Raw genomic sequence first — 20,415 nt, forward strand, 5'->3', positions numbered from 1 at the left:
ACCTCGCCACGGAGGGCAGCAGTGGCAGGGAGGAAGGGTACGGCTCTGATGCCGCACACTGCTGAGTTCTTGAGGTGCGCTTCATTGAGGACTTGTTCATTTTTGTTGGTCATGTATTCCATTTTACTGCTCTGCCATTTTGTGGAATAAAGGGAGGAATGTTTTCACTAGAAGAGTTCATCAATCTTATGTTGGTTTCTTGGATCAGTTTTGCTCTATGGCTAAATGGTCGAATTGAGCCTGTTTCATTATAAAGTTAGCGAGCGAATAATTATTCGGCCTCTTCCTAGAACTCATTACCAGTAGAACCAGTTACTAACTGCTTTTCTTTTTCTTGGATTATAATGGCTTGGGCTATCTCTCACCACGCGCTAGCATTTTTGCAATCCCACTGGTGCAGTGCGAAGAACTCTAGATTCGAAAGAGGATGGACAATGCTCGCCTGGTTTATCTAAAAGGAAGATGTGGTTTAGGCAGCAGAAAACTGGGTTTGATGTGGGCCTCGAGCTCGCAGTCTTCTATCATGGAGCCGACGCACCTACCATTCGATGGCAACAGCGGCCACACCCCAAAGAAATCAAGTAATTTTAACGACCTCCTATGGTGGTTATTTGTTTTTAATTTGATAAAACTGTCCATTTGACACATTTAACTTTGGGCTTCTCAGAATTTGGGGGCATATAATAAGATCTGCTAATCTGTTATCTCTATGTCGTTGTAGGTGAAAGCGCTCTTATATTGATTCGGCATGGTGAATCCCTGTGGAACGAGAAAAATCTGTTTACTGGTTGCGTCGATGTACCCCTGACACCGAAGGGTGTTGAGGAGGCCATTGAGGCAAGTAAAAGGATATGCAATATCCCAATCGATGTGATATATACTTCATCACTGATTCATGCTCAGATGACCGCAATGCTTGCCATGATGCAGCATCGGCGCAAGAAGGTTTGTGTCTTTCCTTTTAAATTCCAGTAATTTCTTCTAGAGCATGTGTATTAACTTGCCGGAGAAATCATGCTTTGCTGGTGATATATGTATTTACAGATCCCAGTTATCACGCATAATGAGAGTGAACAAGCTCACAAGTGGAGTCAGATATACAGTGAGGAGACAATGAAATAGTCCATTCCTGTCATCACAGCTTGGCAATTGAATGAACGGATGTAATACTTTCTCCATACTCTTTGATTTGCTAATTACTCCCTCTGTCTCAAAATAGTATTAATTTTAGCTCTTGATTTTTATGTCTATATTCAAATAGATGATGATAAATCTAGATTCTAGACACATATATAAAACATATACATCAAGTATTATATGAATCTATTAATTTACTAAGACCAATTTTAATTTGGGACAGAGGGAGTATACGATTATAATAGTTGTTTGACTGTGCTTCTCTTTAAATATCCCTTGACATTTCTAGGTATGGTGAGCTACAAGGCCTTAATAAGCAAGAAACTGTAGATCGATTTGGCAAAGAACAAGTTCATGAGTGGTGCCGCAGTTATGATATTCTTCCGCCAAATGGAGAAAGTCTAGAGAAGTGTGCTAAGAGAGTTGTTGCTTATTTCAAAGATCAGGTACATCTGGCAAGGCCACTTTACACTAATTGGAAGATACACTTTTTACTTGGGTTATTGGTCTTGCTGCAGTATTGGTATGCATGCTAAAGGTTATTCTTGAATCGATGAATTCCTCTACTATGGGATGCAGAAATGCATGTGCTTAGTTTTCTTTCTATTGTGCTAGCTCATATCAAATTTATAACCTGAATTTTTTATTTATGTTCGACTCTAAAAAAACAGTTTTTCTAGCTCGATTTGACCTATAGTAATTTTTCCGTAATAGATTGTTCCACAACTTGTTTGATCCTTGTCGTCTTTAAAAAAATGTTTTCTGCATAAATTGTATTCTATGTTGTAGCAATTTTCCCCTTCACCAAATATTTATTTACTAATGTATAAGGTTAGAAGACCTTACAAGCTGCCTTATGGTTGTTCGGTAGCAATTACTTGTATGGCAAACTCCTGATGTCGTGTTTCATGTTCTGCTGTAGAAATTAGGTTGCCTGTAATGCCATGAATTCAATAAAAAAACATAGAGGTAAGTAACCTAATGCGGTATGACCCTATTATTGGATGGCCATTATAAGTTTTGATTTGGTCACCCATTATGTGATACAAGTATCTTCCTATTCTTTACTGAGCTCCATACAGAAAATAACTTCTCTTTTATCTTGTGATGATTCATGCTAATGTTTTTACCTATTCGTGCTGAATGCAGTTGATGGAATACTGTGAATTGTTAGACAAAGCAGATGAATGTGAGGATCCATACATGCATATGGTTTATGCTTGTGAGTTTTCTCCTTCCCTTGCCTTGCACAGCGTTCGGTGCCATATCATGCTTGACTTGACTGAGCTGTTAATCAATTTGTTTCAGCTACATGGGCTGTTTCGGTATACTTCACATATCAACGCACATGGAAGCCTTTTAATCCGATCCTTGGAGAGACTTATGAGATGGTTAACCACCAGGGCATTACATTTCTTGCCGAGCAGGTCGGTGATACGAATGTCATTGCAGATTATCTTGAATGGAGACAACTTTGTCAACAAAGTTTTCTAATTATGCATTTTGTACTCTCATTTTTATCAGGTAAGCCATCATCCCCCAATGGGTGTTGCTCACTGTGAGAATGAGCATTTTACTTATGATATCACGCCTAAGGTGAAGACAAAGTTCTTGGGAAATTCATTGGAAATCTATCCAGTTGGAAGGTTAATTGTTAGAATTGTATTTCTTTCTTGGAGATCTGTATGGCTTAAAAATATTTTATTGGAATAAAATGGAAACCTTTTTGAAGGCTGAATTGGGACCCAGTTATTCTAATCCCTGTAATATAATTTCCATGTCACAGGACTAGAGTGACACTTAAAAAATCTGGTGTCGTGTTGGATTTGGTGCCACCACTAACAAAGGTTAACAACCTGATATTTGGGCGTACTTGGGTTGATTCTCCTGGAGAGATGGTTATGACAAACCTGACAACCGGAGACAAAGTTGTGTTATATTTCCAACCATGTGGCTGGTTCGGGTATGATATTTGGCCATCAATTTATTCTTGCATTTGTTGACTTTTCAGTTTCAGTACTATATATTCGCTTACTATTTGCTGGAAGCGTTGACAAACATGACAACCGAACAAACAGGTCTGCAGCGGCCCTGACGGCGTCGGCACTAGGAATGTCGGGCGGCATTGTAGCACCTCCGCGACGCGGTCGTGGTCCATGGCCGCGTAGCTCCGGGAAGTGGCTCACGGTATAGAAGCGTCTGCTCCCCGAATCCCTTCCACTCGCCTGCTCGACGTGATTCACAAGCAGCCATGGATCTTCGCTCAAGGTGTTGTTTTCTCTCTTTTTCTTTCTATCTTGAGTTCTTTCTTCAACGATTTTACCCTATCATGTATTAGATCCTCAAATCAATTTTTCATATCTTGTTTGCGCTCGGCCGTTGATTGATGCGCTCGCTCATCTCACATGGGTGGGACTCTTTGCTCTTGCGGCACTGCCTGTCTAGCGGGAGCTACTCTAGCTTTTGGACACCAACTCCAGCGCCCCCGTATGGAACAACAAGTCCACCCTCACTGTCTGACAGCGAGGTCAGGCCACGACCTTGTCCTGTACCTTCCCTACTGCCCTCATTTGTCTCTTCCAGATCCTGATTTCCTTTGTCACCCTTGGACAATCATGTATGTTATCACTATATAGTAGCATATATGTTCTTGATTTGTGTATGATCTGTGCTAACTTTTTTGCTTTGGGGCATAATATTGCACTACGAAAGGTTGGGTGTAGCAGTTGACCAGATGATCTCACTTCCTATTCATTCAAAGCTTACATCTTTATGTGCTTTTGGTTGATTCTCGGTGACTAATTTTACTGCTCTCCATATATACAAATTCATTCACCTGTCATATAGTTTCAACGATGAATCTGAGACTTTTATTGTTCCTGTGTTGCCCACTGTGGAATCTTATGAGAAAGTAAAGCAGGAAAGCGAATCAGCTGAGAGATCTTGAGATGTGATAACTGTGGACCTACAAAGGGTCACTCATGATGCTAAGGTTTTATTGAGCAGGTAATGGTTGGCAGAATGTATTTTTGAGAAATGGTGAACATAGTCTTATTGAATATTTTTACATGAGTTTCTACACCTATTTGTTAACATAATATGTGTTGTGTTAAGCCAGCTAAAAATGGTCCAAGACACGAATAAAAGGCTTCAATAATACAATACCAGTCTGCAACAATACAACTCGTTTGAGTCCCTATATTTAAATAATGTTTGATGCTTATCTCGCTTGGTAATCGTTCTAGATTTCAGGTGAGAATCTGAGCCCTTACTTTTAAACCAAAAGAAAAAATACTAGGGTGTAGAAGTTAGTGATTCCTTGCTTCTTGTTTGTGTGGGCCTAAACAAACAAGTATGGGTTGATGAAATAAATATTTTTTGCCTTTTTGGTTGTTTGAATTTCGCAATTTAGGGTCATAGCATTAGTGTGCTAGATTTACATAACGACATGCTGTTCACTTTACCTATATAGTTTTTTATTTCATACATGTAAGGTACTAAAGAGCAGACTGTCATTGTTATACTTGCAGCTACTACAATTATGCTTGCTATTACTAATACCTTTCCTTGTTATTTTGCAACAAGTCCACAATAGTTGCTCGTGTGTATTTCCTCTGTCTCAGGTAAGTAGCATAGCAGTAGAGTAGGTGTTCACTAGCAGCACAAAGTCCTCCAAGGTTTGGTTAGTGTCTATTTTGATCATATTGTAATGTTTGTGAGGCGTGTGAATTTTTTTTGTTACATTAGCAACACAAGTATGTGATGTTGAACAAAAAAAACTTAGACGAACTGATGCTATGAAAACATCTACTTTTAGTGATGCTAACAAAAGTATAGAATAATAATTAGTATTTTTGCATATCAATGTATCTTATCATATTGATTCCATAGCAACAGACGAATATACACCTATATCTTTTAAGGTATGTAAACATCTACTTTTAGTGATACTAACAAAAATATAGAATAATAATTAGTGTTTTTGTATATTAATGTATGGGTAGGATTATAAATAAATTACGAAACCTTTTCCTATAATACTATAACACATTTGTACATGAGTTACCGTGGTATTTTATCTTCCCGTTGCAACGCACGGGCATCCACCTAGTGTATATATATATATATATATATATATATATATATATATATATATATATATATATATATATATATATATATATATATATATATATATATATATATATATAGGGTATATATAGGGCGATGGTAATGGAAGCCCTGGGCTTCATATAGGTGCGCGGAGCCCCAGCCAGACGAGCCGAGCGTGGTCGAACCGAATGGACCTATCCAGGCGGCCCGATTTAATGCACTACAGTTATACAATTATAATAGCTTGTACAAATATGCGTAAACCGACGTGGGCCACTTGTTCGAACGTGGGTCGGTGACGTGTAACCCGTAAATTGGGGGAGCGCATTTAAACAGACAGTTACGACACCGTAAATCTATGTACAAAATTGCATAAATGGTTGTTACTCCCACGATCAGAGCGCCCACGATCAGCGCGGCCACGATCCTAAAATTCAGCGGGTAATGGATATGCGCCGTGAATTTCGCGTCCACGATATTGGATATACGCATGGTACAGGGAAAAAATCATAATCTTCCAAAAAAAAGTGGAGAGTACGCATCATTTGATAGTCCGCGGCTGGGTGAAGGGCGTATTTGCTCTGGAAGATGGCGGCGCCATGGGGTAACAAGTCCATAAGTGAGTATACGACGTCGATGTCTGTCCATCGACCAAATCAATGCTTGGATATCGTAACAATGGTGCAGGAAGAACAACAAGGAGGGAACCAGTTAGCGTCAGATGGAATTACGCATACAGAATCAGCTACTGTTGTAGATGCAATTACTCCACCAGCAGCTTTGAGGGCCCCGGGGGTTGATGATCAGACCATATTTGAGGCATTGAGGATGACAGTAAATCAAGGAGGACATCACCTTAATACTATGCGTACTATTGGTGATCATGAACAGGACACACCAGTGATTCTGCAGAGACATGTAAGTAATATTGAACTGATTTGAATTTTCAGTATTGTAGGTTAAATTGTATACAGTAGAAGGCAGCTAGAGATGGTATGACATTGAGTAGTTATATTGTGCATACACTGTGAAACTATGGTCTGAAAATTTTTATGATGTACATACAACATAAAAATATGTAGGGTACCATACTTGATACAATTTATATTTTTGCATAGGAAGTTACAATTGATCCGAGATTAGTACCTAAAGTTGGTATGACATTCAGTGGGGTGGATGAAGCATATAAATTTTATAGTAGGTATGCATATGAAGTTGGATTTCCATTGAAAAAGTATAGGGAACGGAAAAATTGTAAGTGGTTGAATTGCTCGATGGAAGGCAAAAGAGCAGTAAGGGGAATATCAAACCCAAAGATACGTAGTACCAGTTCGAAGCGGACACAATGCAAGGCCGGTATGAAACTTAAAAAATTTATGATGATGCAAAAGAGACAGTTATATCAGTGCGTATTGATCTGTTGCACTTGGATCATAATCATGAATTTTTTAAAAAGGATACCGAAAAGAATCAGTTACAATGCAACAAGACGCATGATCCTGAATACATGGAGTTCATAAGTTCAATGCAAGAGAGTCGAATCCCGCAACATTGTATTATGGATTATGTATCAGAAATGCACGGTGGTCCTGAGAGTGTGCCTGTAACAGCACAGGACATGTATAACCTGTAAGTTTATAATATGTTTCGATTGATATTCATAATTGATATTTGCTGATTGTTGTTTCCGCCTAATGCTAAATTTTGACAATAATTTCAGGAAAAAGGCAAAGCAACGAGAAAGAAATGCAAATGATGTGGCAAAGCTACTATCCTTTTTTGCATCCTGCAAAAAGGATAATCCACAATTTTTCTCTGACTTCCAATTGGATAAAGAAGGCAAGATTTTGAGCATATTTTGGTCACATGCAAGCCAGCAAGGGGATTACATGGATTTTGGTGATGCGGTTACATTTGACACAACACATAAGACTAATCTGTATGAAAAACCACTAGGTATGTTTGTTGGTTCAAATCACCACCTCCATTGCACTATATTTGCTTTCGCATTGTTGGGGGATGAAACTGTTGATACATTTGAATGGGTATTCAACGCCTTCAAAACATGCATGGGAACCGAAGGGCCACGAGTGATGCTGACAGGTATGACTGATAATAATGAATTAAATGTATATACATCAAATATGGCTTAAATTTGATATTATTTTCTTTATATAACATGGAATAAGATTCGTACAATTTTGTCATATATGTTTGCAGATCAAGATCCTGCAATGCCAGTAGCCCTCGAGAGGGTTTTCCCACACACAATACATCGTTTATGTCTATGGCATGTGCAAAATAGGTATATGCCTTTTCTAAACGAGTTGTATGCAAGATTTGAGGAAATGGACTTTAAGACACGGTTTCAATCTATAATACATCATCCTTTGACTGAGTTGGAGTTTGAGACTGCATGGTCAATGCTACTTGAAGATTTTGATCTGCACGATAACATTACTCTCGATAAGCTGTATGGAATACGTAAGGATTGGGTGCCTGCTTTTTTCAAAAATCATTATTGTGGTCTAATGTTGTCTACACAGCGTAGCGAAAGCATGATCAGGCTTGTCAAAAGTGCACATGTCGATGCAAATACTCTGCTTCATCAATTCGCCAAGCAAATGATGAAACTTCTACACAGTAGAAAGATGAAAGAGTCAAAGGAATCAGTGGGAAGCATGGTGAGGATAAAATTGTTATGTCGTATATTGATACCTTAATATAAGTGTAAACTAATTTGCATTATATATGCCACAGGGTCAAAAGGAAACGAACACGCTATACATGTTTGAGATAAGGGTTGCAAGAGCATACACAAGGGCTGTGATGAATAAATTCCAGGAATCTTTGAAATATGCAACCGCATTCAAGATAATGCACGACGAAGAAGGGGGTGCAAATGATTGGGTAGTGCAACATACAACTAGATCGAATAAAATTGTGTGGGGACAACACCAATTCAAAGTGACAGCTGATGAAGATGCAGGAAAGTATACTTGTGAATGCAAACATTGGGAACATACAGGTATGGAGTACTAAATAGTAAATATATACATTGAAAACATATGTACAAAATCTTATGATCGTTATTGTTTTATAGGGCTATTCTGTGTGCATGTACTACGCGCGTTTATGCATCTTCAGATTGACCGGATACCGAAGGAATATATTTTACAAAGATACACCTACTCTGCAAGGCAAGATGTTCCGTTTTCAAGAGATGATAGGAATTTGAAGGGGAAGGATGGAGAAACAAAGTCATATAGACAGAAGATGTTGCTAAAAAAGGCAATGAAAGTAGTGCATCATGCTAGTTTATCCAAAGCAGGAAATGATAGAGCCCTAACAGTAATGGATGAGCTTCTCGAAGTACTTTCGCGTTTGGAAACAGATATAGACGTTGAGGAAACTTGTGGAACTAGTGGAGGAGATGGTATACAGGTATGTAATGTTTTAATATGTATGTTGTAACATATTATTAATCATATTATATTGATGAGGTGTGAAACAATAAAATCTCAGGACGATGATGAAGACAATAGAGATAACGAAAAGGATGGTGAATTTGACGAAAGGAATAACAAGGTTTTGATCATACTGTTGTGAATGTTTATTTGTAAATGATGTATATTGAGCTTTCATCCAAATTTTCAGGAAATTCAAGACATATCTAATATACTTGAACAAGGTGTGGCCAATGATCAAATACATATACCAATACGTCCATTAGAAGAGGTAATATCTTTAACAACTATACTGATTTGCAGTTATGCATATACATGATTTATAAGTTTGAGTTATTGGGTTATGATTGAGCTTAACAAAATGTGTTGTTAATTACAGGTTAATTTGCATGATCACACAATTATGAATGTTAGTGGTGTCAGTGAACAAAATGATCATGCCAGAAAGGTAATAATGGTATAATACTGTATGTTGGACTACATAATATTATATGCTGAGAAGTATTTACTTTTGAATTGCAGAAACTGGATTTTGCAGTCGATGGGATAAGCTTGGTAAGACCAAATAACTCAAAACCCAAAGGAAGAACAATAAAGGGGAGTGAAGAAAGGGTTATTAAATTGGGAGCAAAAGGTACAAAGAAAATGACCAGGAAATGTCAGAAGTGTGGAATTGCTGATGGTCACAACAGTAGGACATGTTTGTCAATGGAGGAAAATACACAAAGGTTGGCAAGCCTTGCTGGACGTAAGAGAGGACGACCTCCAGGATCTAGGAACAAGGGTGGCAGTAAAGCTCCTGATTGGAATGAGACAACAACATCAAAAAAACACGGAAATGATTTCGATATTAGTGAGTCAGACAGTGATTAGACTGTTGTATGAGATACGATTAATTTGTTTTTTACAATAAACCTTGTATGTTTGGCAACTGATTTATATAGAGGTGGATATTGAAATCTAATAAATGGTGCATATATTGCTTAATAATGTTGCGTAAGTGGAACTACAAAACATCGTAGATAACTTGTGCGATGATCGTATAATTTGTAAACTATATGACCAGTAATTAGTCTTTTGATAACGACAGCAGTGAGTCAGGCGCGCGAGTAGTCTGTTGTATCTGATACGAATAATCTAAGATAAAAGATTGTTGAAATCTGATAAATAGAGCGTATATTGCTTACTAATGTTGCATAATTTGAAGTAGGAAACATCGTATATAACCTGGATAATACTCGCATATGAACTGATGGTAATATTAAGGAATGAGGTATTCATATAACATCTTCATAACATAAAAACAGATCATATTTAAAGCCCACAGAAGTGAAAACATCTGATGTTCACATATTCGCAGCATAACCATAAGTATCCAGCCAACTAAAGTTCACAGAAAGAACCTGGGTAACACCCCAAAGACAAAGTAGCATGACAATTGTTCTCAAACAGCACATGGAAGCTTCCTAAAATTGTTAACTGACAGTAATGGCCAAAATACCACAGTACGGTACATTGCCCACACCATTGCTTAGTTCTGACATAGTTCACTAATTGCGCGCAAACATAAATCTCTGGATATCTAGTGGAAGTGGCAACGCCTTGTTGATGCGATGGAATGTGAGTTGATGAAGGGCATGAGCACGTAGGTCTCGGGAATTGTTCTGCAATAAAAGCATAGCGTGCATTAGACACGTCTATAGCTAACATGTACAAATGATGGCAACCGGATTATAGAAACAGTTAGCACAGTCACTTACTGGTTGATTGAAAGAAGATATGACACCTGCATTGTGATCATAAAACTTCATGTAACTCATTACAAAAAATCCACAGTCATTTGACCCTGTCCTCATTGTTGAGCAATTAGATGGCATATCCATTGGAAAATTACCAAACTTAGGAAAGTCTGCATTGGGGCAAACGTGTTGTAACGCTTTGCTCAGCCTACTCATTATCACCCTAGCCCATGGGAATTTCCTGCCACCTAAATAAATTGGATCATAATGGTAGTCCTTCCATTCGGTGCCACCAAGTTGTATACCATACGGGTTCGAATCTAAAATGTGTATAACCCGATGGTGTAGATTGATCACATACAGTGTCCAATGTCCCCTGCTAAGCATAGGTACCAATATCTGTTGATGACAAAAGTAATTATAGGTTACATGTTGCTGTTACAATGTCATGATAATTAAAATGTACAGTTAATGAGCTGATGAAACTGGGAACAAAATGTTAATGGGACTTACCGACTTGCATTTATCCAGATTTACCAAAGCAGGCAATGTGTTGTGCAAGCAATTCTGTAAGACATTTTGATCAAACGGCTGAGGATTCTTGCTGTGACGTTCCTGTTCTTCAAAATTTAACAGAGCCTATAAAAAAAATAGAGTGTGTAAGTATATTATGTGTATAGTTACAATAACTGTGAAGAAGAACCTACCCCAACGTTGACATCAAGTATTAATCTGTTAGATGTCAGAGTTCGACGATGATTTTTAGAATCATCACGAACACACTCAATGAAACACTGCATAAAAACATTCTCAAGACATTTGCCCTCCGCGAAAGATTCATAAATATCCATACAGTTTGCACTGTATTCACCGTAATCTATAACAACCCTGTATGATGAACAAAGTTATAGATTCATATTTCATAAATGAACCAAACTTATAAATACGTTATTCGTAATTTGGGTAACATGTACCTGCTTTGGTCAATGTCCTTGGAACAAATTAAATCCCACAGAGAACGAACACACTCTTGCTCTGTAAGGGGTGGATCAGATCCAGAGTTTGTAGTACCTTTCAGTGTATCATCCTGAAATGCAACATGGTTGTAAGTGGTTGAACATTAAAAAATCAGTTTAATATCATAAAATGCATTATGTAATATGTATGTTATAATACTGACATGAGGAGTTGGGGTCTGGTCAAAAACTGGCCCACTGTCATTGTGTTCCATTTCCTCTGTTGCCATTTCACCTCTCTACACAAAGGTATATAATTAGTATAACTGTGTAGTATGTATAGTAAAATGGAATTATAACATGAGACATGGACTGCTAACAAACATTTTTTTTCCGTTGTCACGTCAAATTTCGGCAAGCAGGTGCAAGCTGATGTGGTTTGAGGTGTGATATATGTGTTCCTCAAACTTATGTTTCGAACATCAAAACAGAAATCCTGTTGACAAAAAAGTGTGGTTCGTATACTGCTAAAAAGAAGTATGCATACATGTACGTATGATGAGTAAAAATAGTATTGTAGTTGGACAAATTACCTGTTGATCTGAAACCACATCCGATTCGTCGGGACACGTCTCAAGCACTCTACGGATATGCTGTTGTCTTTCGTGAATTTCTTCAAACTGAGTACCACCCAGTTGGGTCTCAAGCTACGAAGCTTGGGATGGCATATCGGGTGTGGGATGGGTGGCATCAACAGGGTGTCCTTGTACACAATTATATTGAAAATAATATATGTAAAAATTTGCATTATAAATCAAATGTAGCTGTGTATACTTGACAAAAACATAAGCTGTTAACTGTACTTATAACAAAAAACGTATGCACATGTCGAAAGATAAAATGTTCTGAATAAGGAATACCTGCTGAATCAGCCGAATTCCCCTGTTGCTGTGGCTCATCAGTCTCGTTTTCCAAATTTTCAGACTCGGCACGTAGTACCTCGTCTATCAATTCTATAAACTTGTCTGCTATGTCGTATTGCTTCTCAATAATTTTGTCAATGTTGTCTTTTATGGCTACGCATGACTTGTCAACCTCCAAGTCATATGCAGCAAGAATATCTGTGAATTTAGATCGATGACGATGTGGGAGATTGTTGATCTTACTTGACATCATCTCTTTGATAGATGGAAGTTTGATGTTAAAAGTTGGCCGAGGCATGGGGACAGGGCGCGGTGCATCAAAAATATTGGTCCTGCACTCCGGCTGGTTGTTCAGCAAAAATTAATAAGAATCCATGTCCACCTTCCTATTCTATTTGTTCCATAAATAATCATAAACAATGTATATAATACATCATAAACTTGCCTCAGATTGGCGATCGATCTTAGGTCCAACTGCATAGCATGTCTCCGTCGAGCTTCGGAACTAGAAATAAAATTGTAGTGACTGTGAGTAACCAACTGTGTAAGTGTGCATAACCAACTGTGAAAATATGAATAACTTACTTCACAATGTCCGAAAGGTTCAGCCCCATGGCGTACCTTCCTCTTGTCAGCTTTGGTCAAAGCTTTTATGCTATTCTTATCAAAAAAATTTAATGCGAGGTGTGCCAGTCTTATTTTGGGGGGCAGCGGCTGTATGCAGGTGATCCAAGTAATGCAACTACATAAAAAGAATTACAATGTTCAATATCTATGTAAGTAGACATAACCAACATCGTAAAACATGTTACATAACTACCAACAGTTAGCAACCAAAAATGAAATAAATGTGCATACGGAAAAACACTATACTTACAAGGACAACAATGGAGCATCCGTATATAGTCGTGGAGACATTTGTGGTGATTCGGTTGTGCCACTTCTTGGCAGCTTCACATAGATCATTAAAAATCAACTGGCACCAGTCGATCTCATGGAAACGGTGCATTTCTTCTGTGAGAAGCACCTCGTGATATGTGATGCCCCAGCTAGCAGTTGGAAACAGCAAACGGTTGAATAGAATGAGAAAGAAACATCTGATTGAAAGGTCATCATCCTCGCCTTTCCTTAGACGATCCTGTAGAAATGTCACATTGAACTCATCTTTGGCCACACCAAGCTCAGCCCTCAAGTTGCTTGCTGCAACTGCTTCGTCAATACCCAAAGGTTTACCACCGCCATGATTTGGCACGCCAAGGATAAGATGAACAATGTCCTTTGTGATCTTGAGTTCCTTTCATGGACCAGGACGTATTGTCATATCCTTGGGGTCTAGCTTGTCCATCAACCATTGAAGGTGTGATCTACTGCACAACGCATCTACTGTCATGTCAAGAATGGTAGAGAAACATTTACGTCTTATAGCCTCACGTTGTCTTTCATTCAAAATGTTAATGCTTGCAATGACATCTTGAGGGTTGCACCTCACATTAAGCCTCTGTTAAACAATATACAACATGAAATAATTTTGTTATTATAAAAAAATCAGAACATTACAAATATGAAATTGTTTGTTGGGTATGCATAACATTAACCTGTCGGGGTAGCTCCTCATGTTTAATCCTCTTTGTCACGACTTTTCTTAACACTCTTGTGTGGCTTTCAGAAACATTACGCTTCTTCAGAGCTGGCATGAAGTCATCTTCATCAGAATCAATCTGAACTGTTTCATTGGTCAAATTTTCACTGTCAACATTTGGAGGATTTTCAACTTCTGGACATGGATTAGGCTGTTCTGCAGAGGGAATGTCAACACTGAAACACTCCTGGCTTGACTGAATTGTTATACGCTTGGGGTTATTTGGAGGACGGTCCACTTGCTTCATTTTTTTAAATTAAAAGCTGCATACATAATATACAATGTTGTAAAAAATAAAATGTTATATATGCATATGTATTTATGGTGTGGTATGATTGAATCAATGAACCTAATTGTTTTAAATACCAAACTTAAAACATCTGAATATACTGTTCTCTATTTACATTTGCATACACATACTGAATTGTTCAATCATTAGGAAAAACTGAATATGTTTCAATAAAAACAGCCCTTGCTGTGACCAAATAATGTATTAGCTGTAATGCTCTGAAATACATAAATGTATGCACTAAACAGATATGAAATTATATATAAAAAATATACTCTACGATAAACAACTAGTTGACTGCTCATTTACTAAACACAGTTGCATAAAAATCTGAATATGTTTGAGCAAAACAAAACTTGCTATAACCAAGCTGTATTGTCTGTGACCTAGTGTAATAAATAATGTCTGTTTTGTAATAATAAAAAACTGTATATGATTCGATAAAACATGGACTGAACTGTTCAATAATAAGTGAATAACAGACCTTGCTGTAACCAAATAATGTATTAGCTGTAATCATCTGAAATACATAAATGTATGCACTAAACATATATGAAATTTTATATAAAACATATACTCTATGAAAAACAACTAGTTGGCTGATCATTTACTAAACACAGATGCATACATATTCTGACCTGATATACCAGCATAACAAACTGAATATGTTGCATACAAATGCATACATGAAACACAGTAGCATATATGTTCTGTCCTGTTATACGTTCATAAAAATCTGAATATGTTGCATACCATTGCATACAGTTGCAAACATAAAACACAATTTGCCTGCAAACTGATATGTTTGAGCAAAACAAAACTTGCTATAAACAATCTGTATTAACTGTGAACTAGTGTAATAAATAATGTCTGTTTTAAAATAATAAAAAACTGGATATGATCCAATAAAACAATACATGCTGTCACACAATGTATTAACTATAACAATAATGGAATAAATAAGTGTATGCAGTCACAAAAACAACTAGATGACCACTCAATTACCAATTGAACATAATATGATGCAAAAAACTTTAACTAATGTGCATAAACATGTAACCTAATGTGCATAAACAACTGTGTACATGTGCGTAACCAACTGTGTAAGTGTGCGTAACCAACTGTGTAAATGTGCGTAAATGTAATACATCAACTGCATAAATAATTTCAACCCTAGTCGTGATCCACACAATGCAAAATGAACAAAAAACAACTAGTTTGTTGACGGTCGAACTCGATCCAATGAAATGCGCGCGAGCTAGGGTTGGGAAGAACACACCGAAAATGTTTGGGGATGGACTACCAATTGGAGCGGTACCCGTTGACGGCGGCGAATGTTGAGGATGGCGGAGAACGTGGAAGCAGTCGGGTCGGCGGAGAGCGAAGGAGCAGAAGCGTTGCCGGAGAAGGTAGGGTTTTCGCCGGTCTCCGGACGCAGCGGCGCGAATATTGGAGCGAGGATTGGGGACACCGAGGACGCGCCGCTCAAATGTCGTTTGCGACTGGATCGACAGTGAGCGGCGAGGGGTTGGAAGAGTCGTCGGAAAGGGGAGCGGAGTCGCCGGGGATGGAAGAATCGGCGGAGAATCCCGGAGTCGTGGCGGGGTTGGGGTTTTGCGGTTATGGAAACTGAGCCAGGAGCAAAGGAGCTAATCGCGGGAGCACGTCGGTATTTATATGGAAACTGAAAGGTCAGTCGGCTGTGAATGCACGTACGTTCATATTTGGATGGGGCTTCCTCTAGCTAAATAGAGCCCATGGCTCTAAATACATATAGTGTATATATATATATATATATATATTAAGAGCATCCTTTAATTTTCATGAGGAGGTTAGTTATCCTACTAGATCGATGAGATTTCTATTTTATCTTATGTTTACATGATTTCTTAGTATTATGATTTCTTAGTATTACTTCATATAAAATACATAGAAGGAATATCTGATCTCTTAACTTATTATTTTAGGGTTTACACACCATATGTTGTGGAACCAAAGAAGCGCAAAAAAGTTGTACTACGTAGACTTGGAGAAAGGGTTACACGAGTAACCAATCAGCTCCATTGTTGACAACAAACTATACAAGGCAGTAACCACAAACTTGAAAGAATGTAAATACACAACCAAAATGAGCATTAATTTCTGTTAAAAATGTACAGTTGTATCTTTTTTCCACCCAAAACATAAACATAGGTTGAACCCAACATGACAACAAAACATATGATCAACTCTATAGAAAATCTCGAGTGCTGTAGCCCTTGGAGAACCCACACATGCACAACAAGGATAATACAGGGGACATATGGCTCCGCTTCATGTCGACGACCAGAGGACTTGCTCTTCAACACTTCAACCAACCACAGTTGATGCCTTCAGTGTATCTCGCATTCTCCATTTCTGTGAACTGTCAATACTGTTTCTAGCTTCCAGGAGTGAACTTCATGCAAATCGGTGGCTTGATCTTGGCCAGAGCGAGAATGGAAGACGGGAAGGTCCATATGCCGTCTCCACAGATCAAACCGGACGCAACCGCAGGCACCATGAACACGGCCTCCTTCCTGTTCACCTTCTCCCAGACAAAGACGGCCAGGCTCCCGACGCACATATCGATCGCGAAGCTCCCGCCCACGAGGAACGGCACGGCCATGGCCATGGGCAGGGGCACGAACCTGGCGTACTTCCGCGGCAGGACGTCCCGGGCGACGCTGAAGACGAAGGCGAACGCGAAGAACCCAGCGGAGAGCGCGAGGCAGTGCCTGGGCAGCACGGAGAAGCCCTCCACGCCGAGGATCGCCATGTTGCGGTAGATGAGGCCGTACGGCGCCTTCCAGTACCCGGTGGGGTTCCCGATGTCGAACGCGTTGTAGAAGAGCAGGAACGTGAGGGGCGCGACGACGCAGCCCATGGCCGTCCCGATGAACTGCGCCACGAGCAGGGACCTGGGCGACGTCATGGTCAGGTGGCCCGTCTTGAAGTCGTGCATCAGGTCCGCGGACGCCATCACCAGCTGCTTCACCAGGGTGCCGCCGGCGAGGCCCGCGATGACGCCGTTGTCCCTGCCGGCCCAGGCCGCGAAGATGAAGAGCGCGATCTTGCCGTAGTTGTAGGCCATGTTGATGTCGGTGAGCCCCGTGCCGTAGGAGTTGGCGAAGCCGAGGAGAGGGGCGAGGACGTAGGCCACGATCACGTAGTACCACTTGACCTGCCGGAACATGTGCGGGATGATGACCGCTGAGACGACGGTCAGCGCGGCGTACCCGGCGTAAGCTGCCCAGGCGGGGAAAGACCCGTCGCTGAAGATCTCGTCACGCTGTAGGTCGTCAAGCGCGGCCATTTCGTCTCCACCGTTTGCCACTGTTCATTCAGTCAACCGGCAGCAGGTGTTATTCTCTCGATCGATCGAGGAGTGATGGGGGAGGCTCGTGTGCTAGAAAGAACCGAGTCTGTGGTGTTTTCACCTCTGTTGGTAGCACGTTTGCGGCTCAGCCGTTGATGCAGACTCTTAACAGTGACACCGAAGACTTTAAAGAAGTGGTATGTACCGTCTCCCATGATCAGAGCTATGCAGAGGAATGCCTGGAAGGCCAGACAGAAAGACATGTTTACTGACATATGATCTCCAATACTTTCTTTTTTCAAGAAGAAGAAGAAGAAGAAGAAGAAGAAGAAGAAGAAGAAGAAGAAGAAGAAGAAGAAGAAGAAGAAGAAGAAGAAGAAGAAGAAGAAGAAGAAGAACCTTGTAACCGTATAAGCTTTTCATGCTACTCTCAGGTATGTTCGCAGGGTACCACTCCCCTTTCTGCTTGCTGATGAGTGGCCACAGTATCCCCCACGACAGGATGGCACCAAGGAGGGTGGAGATGTTCACGAGGTGCGAACAGATCATCCCCGCACCAACGTACGTGAGGCTAAAATCAAAGAAGAACCTGCCACGCCCAAGAAACCGAGAATCAGATTACGGAGACAGACAGACAGCAGCAGAGTAGGAAACTGATACGCGTGTCTGTTTAGTTTACGTCTGCTTCCAGGCCTTCAGACCGAACGTAGGAAACTGAACAAAGCCGCAAACTTCACCGCCTGTGTAGAACCACTGGAAAAAGCTCCACACGAAGCTGAGCCCAAAGTACTTGAGGAACCCTCGGACTTGCATCCTGCCATGGGAAGTAAGTAACTCATCATCAAGGGATGGATGCTCGATCCAATCCAACCACGTACGGCCCAAAACCCATACCTTGCGTTCTTGTCTCCTTGCTTGGTGTGGAACCCGTTTATAAGAACAGCGGTCGCAGTCCCGCTTGGGTAAGTTAGCTTGTAGTCAATGACCAGAACCTGGAAAACGAGTAGCAATTATTGGTAGCTGGAAACCAGCAGACTACTTCTCATTAGATTTGTACACGCACTGTACAGCACCTTTCTGAGGGGGATCAGGCTTAGGAGGCCGGCGAAGCTGATCGCCGCGACGAACCCGGCCATCCAGCCGAACCCAGGGTCCTTGTAGCTGCCCGGGACGTTGGCCGGCGAGGCCCCGGCCAGCTCGTACGTCTTCTTGTCCAGGCCCAGCAGCGTGGAGCCGAACCCACCTGCACACACGCGCACGGATCAGCCAACGGCAACCGTCACGCGTCCCGGGCTGAGGTGAGCTGAGCAGAGCTGAGCAGCCGACCACCGAACGCGATGGTGTAGCACGCGACGGCGCAGGTCTCGATGACGCAGTTCTCCTGGCGCGTGAAGGGGCGGTGCGCCACGCCGAGGCGCTCCAGCACGCGCGTCCACCCGCGGAGCGCCAGGAACGCCATCAGCGCCGCGGAGACGTTCAGCGTGGGCACCAGCCCCGTGGTCAGCGCGATCTTCATCACGATCACGCTGTACATGAAGCCGATCAGCAGCGCCGCCACCACGCCGCGCAGGGTCACCTGCTCCCGCCACGGCTGCACCCGCTCCAGCTCCAGCTCCTTCTCGCGCGCCGCCGCGGGGTCGGACTCCATGTCCTCGGGCGCCGGCTCGTGCCTCTCGATCTCCCCCCCGTCGTCCGCGGCAGCGGCACCGCCGCTCCGTGCAAGGTCCATGGCGGGTCTCGGTCGCTTGATCCCTGCCTCGATCAAGAGAAGATGGTGAGGTTGAGATGTTAATAGTAGCCGGGATTTATATAGAGAAATCCTTCAAATGTCAACCACACATGCCATCTCACTTAGAACAACTCGTTATCTAAAAATCTCACTTACAATCATTAGTCCAAACCCTTAACTATTTCCGTGGCAGAAAAATACTAAGACATTTCCAAGTCGTCGCATTATTAGCTGTCGAGAGAGTTGTTAGGGGGGAGAATGGTGAAGGAAAGCGACTTGATCGGTGCAGCATTTTTCTTGCCTTCATGTCTGTATACCTGTATATAGTTCATCTCACGGACAAATTGATGGAAGTTAGGTGCCGTTTGGTTCACGTATTGGTAACGTAATCGGTAACCGATAACGTTAAATCATGTTTGTTTAAGTCCAATCGTAATCGATATCATACTACAAATGGATATCGTCTCATTCAAATTTGTTACCGCCGGTATTCGAGTGTGAACCGTTATCATTATCATTTACGTTACATTTAGTGAACCAAACGGTTATGACTTCTTTGGAACGAAGTTTATCGGGGAATCGTGACATATTATCGTTAGTCCAGTACTCATATCTGCTAAGTGCTCGTTAACAAATATGCTTGTGTATATTCTATAAAAAAACATGTCCTATTACCGTTAGTCCAGAAGAGCCTACTGGAGTCACTGGACCGACTTTTGTAGTACCTGTTCTAGATTATAAGTCATTCTAATTTGTCTAGACATATAAATTTCATTCTAATTTGTTTTAGACATATAAATTTAAGAGATCTTTTAGAATGCCGTTAAAATATATAAATTTTCCTTAACGGTGCCACTGAAAATTATGCGTTGTCTTCGTCGGCATTGGGTTGTGCTTTTAGTTCCCCTGACCCCTATGTGTCACTATTGCTGGTTTTCCTTTTAGTCCCACGTGTACACCGCCAAGTATTACAACGAGGCCGACGGAGGCGGTCCACGCGGTGGCGCGCACGCGGATGACGATGGCACGAGGCCGAGCTGCGAGCGCACGAGGTCGACGGAGGCGGCCCACGCAGTAAGGCAGAGG

At 40.9% G+C, this 20,415-nt stretch overlaps 2 protein-coding genes and 1 pseudogene across 2 annotated transcripts; 1 reads left to right on the forward strand and 2 right to left on the reverse strand.

Moving 5' to 3' along the window:
- The first annotated feature begins 344 nt into the window (after positions 1–344).
- On the forward strand, positions 345–8,296 carry LOC103628782 (uncharacterized; annotated as a pseudogene).
- Positions 8,297–12,219: 3,923 nt separating this feature from the next.
- On the reverse strand, positions 12,220–14,233 carry LOC103628784 (uncharacterized). The gene is made up of 4 exons (XM_008648920.3): positions 13,931–14,233; positions 13,752–13,833; positions 12,333–12,533; positions 12,220–12,245 (listed from the first exon to the last, which is right to left on the reverse strand). Exons 1-4 carry the CDS (start codon positions 14,219–14,221, stop codon positions 12,220–12,222), a joined length of 600 nt encoding a protein of 199 aa, XP_008647142.1. The 5' UTR covers positions 14,222–14,233.
- Positions 14,234–16,370: 2,137 nt separating this feature from the next.
- Positions 16,371–19,614, reverse strand: LOC541800 (yellow stripe 1). Its single transcript, NM_001397119.1, has 8 exons — positions 19,486–19,614; positions 18,927–19,352; positions 18,674–18,843; positions 18,495–18,592; positions 18,280–18,414; positions 18,000–18,189; positions 17,722–17,839; positions 16,371–17,617 (listed from the first exon to the last, which is right to left on the reverse strand). The coding sequence occupies exons 2-8, from the start codon at positions 19,327–19,329 to the stop codon at positions 16,683–16,685; spliced, it is 2,049 nt and encodes a 682-aa protein (NP_001384048.1). The 5' UTR covers positions 19,330–19,352; positions 19,486–19,614; the 3' UTR covers positions 16,371–16,682.
- Positions 19,615–20,415: the final 801 nt, after the last annotated feature.

Source organism: Zea mays, chromosome 5 (assembly GCF_902167145.1).
Source record: "Zea mays cultivar B73 chromosome 5, Zm-B73-REFERENCE-NAM-5.0, whole genome shotgun sequence".
NCBI lineage: Eukaryota > Viridiplantae > Streptophyta > Magnoliopsida > Poales > Poaceae > Zea > Zea mays.